At 40.0% G+C, this 1299-nt stretch overlaps 1 protein-coding gene across 1 annotated transcript; it reads left to right on the top strand.

Moving 5' to 3' along the window:
* Positions 1 to 271: 271 nt before the first annotated feature.
* Positions 272 to 1005, top strand: LOC101353881 (putative acyl-coenzyme A thioesterase 6). The gene has a single exon (XM_004371114.2). It carries the CDS (start codon positions 272 to 274, stop codon positions 899 to 901), a length of 630 nt encoding a protein of 209 aa, XP_004371171.1. The 3' UTR covers positions 902 to 1005.
* The last annotated feature ends 294 nt before the right edge of the window (positions 1006 to 1299 follow it).

The following is a 1299-nucleotide window of genomic DNA, read 5'->3' on the forward strand; positions in this document are numbered from 1 at the left end:
TTATTTAACAGTTTGTTCATTTATAACTTTAAAATATTTAGATGTAGGGTATGCAGGCCTTTGTGTATATACTCTTGACTCAGACCCCATAAATATTAGGGGAGGGCCTGTGTACAAATCAATTACAATAAGTAATTAGTCAGTTGATTTGTTTATTAGAAGACATATCTGAACTTTGTGGATTGATACATAAGGAAAGTAAATGACATTTGAGAAGGCTACTTAGAAAATGTAAAATCATTGTTTATGTCCTTCATTTATAAATGCTAGGATGTTCTCTTTCTCTCTTCATCAGGTGAAAGGCCCTAACATTGGGCTTCTTGGCTTCTCCAAAGGAGGTGACCTGTGTCTCTCAATGGCCTCCTTCTTAAAGGGCATCACAGCCACTGTACTTATCAATTCCTGTGTGGCTAATACAATAACTCCTCTACATTACAAGGATATGACTATTCCTAGTCTTGGCAATGACCTAGGGAAACATACAATCACTGAGTCAGGCCTTATGGATTGTGTGAATATTTGGAACAACCCACTGGAGGAACCTGACCACCGAAGTCTCATTCCACTGGAAAAGGCCCAGGGTCCCTTCTTGTTTATTGTTGGCAAGGATGATCATAACTGGAAGAGTGAATTCTACGCTCATATAGCCTCTGCATGGTTACAAGCCCATGGGAAAGACAGACCCCAGATAATCTACTACCCAGGAGCTGGTCATTGTATTGACCCACCTTATTTTCCTCCTCGTATTGCCTCAGTGCATGCATTTTTGGGCCAAGCAATGTTCTTTGGAGGTGAACCAGGGGCTCACTCAAAAGCACAGGTGGATGCCTGGCAGCAAATTCAAACTTTCTTCCACAAACATCTTGATGGTAAAAAATCTGTTAAGCACAGCAAAATATAATCATAGACCAGATACGATTAATAAAAATTCTATTCATACAATATGTGTTGGATTTTCCAGAGTAGTTAGGAACCTTTTTGTAATGAAACAACCATCTCAATTTCTTTGTTAGATCCTAGGATTCTCAACCTTTGCAATACACCTTTCATCACTGCTACCACCCCTACCCCACTCACACCCCTATCACCCCCAAGCTTTACTCAATGTATAGGTTTAACCCTGATCTTATCTGTAGGACCAATCTTAACCTTAAGCAGGAGAAATTAAGGAGTGCTTGCCCAACTCTCAAGATGCCTGGTTGGTACACACAGTTTGTGCCGGTCTAGTAACCTAAATGTTGGTAGTTTGAATCCACCTAACGGAAGAAAGGCCTGACAATTTTTTCTGTAAAGATTACA

This window comes from Trichechus manatus, unplaced genomic scaffold (assembly GCF_000243295.1).
Source record: "Trichechus manatus latirostris isolate Lorelei unplaced genomic scaffold, TriManLat1.0 scaffold00010, whole genome shotgun sequence".
In the NCBI taxonomy this organism is placed as follows: domain Eukaryota; kingdom Metazoa; phylum Chordata; class Mammalia; order Sirenia; family Trichechidae; genus Trichechus; species Trichechus manatus.

Excerpts from the sequence above, each read along its gene's own strand:
- LOC101353881 (XM_004371114.2), top strand. The coding sequence starts at position 272 with ATGTTCTCTTTCTCTCTTCATCAGGTGAAAGGCCCTAACATTGGGCTT.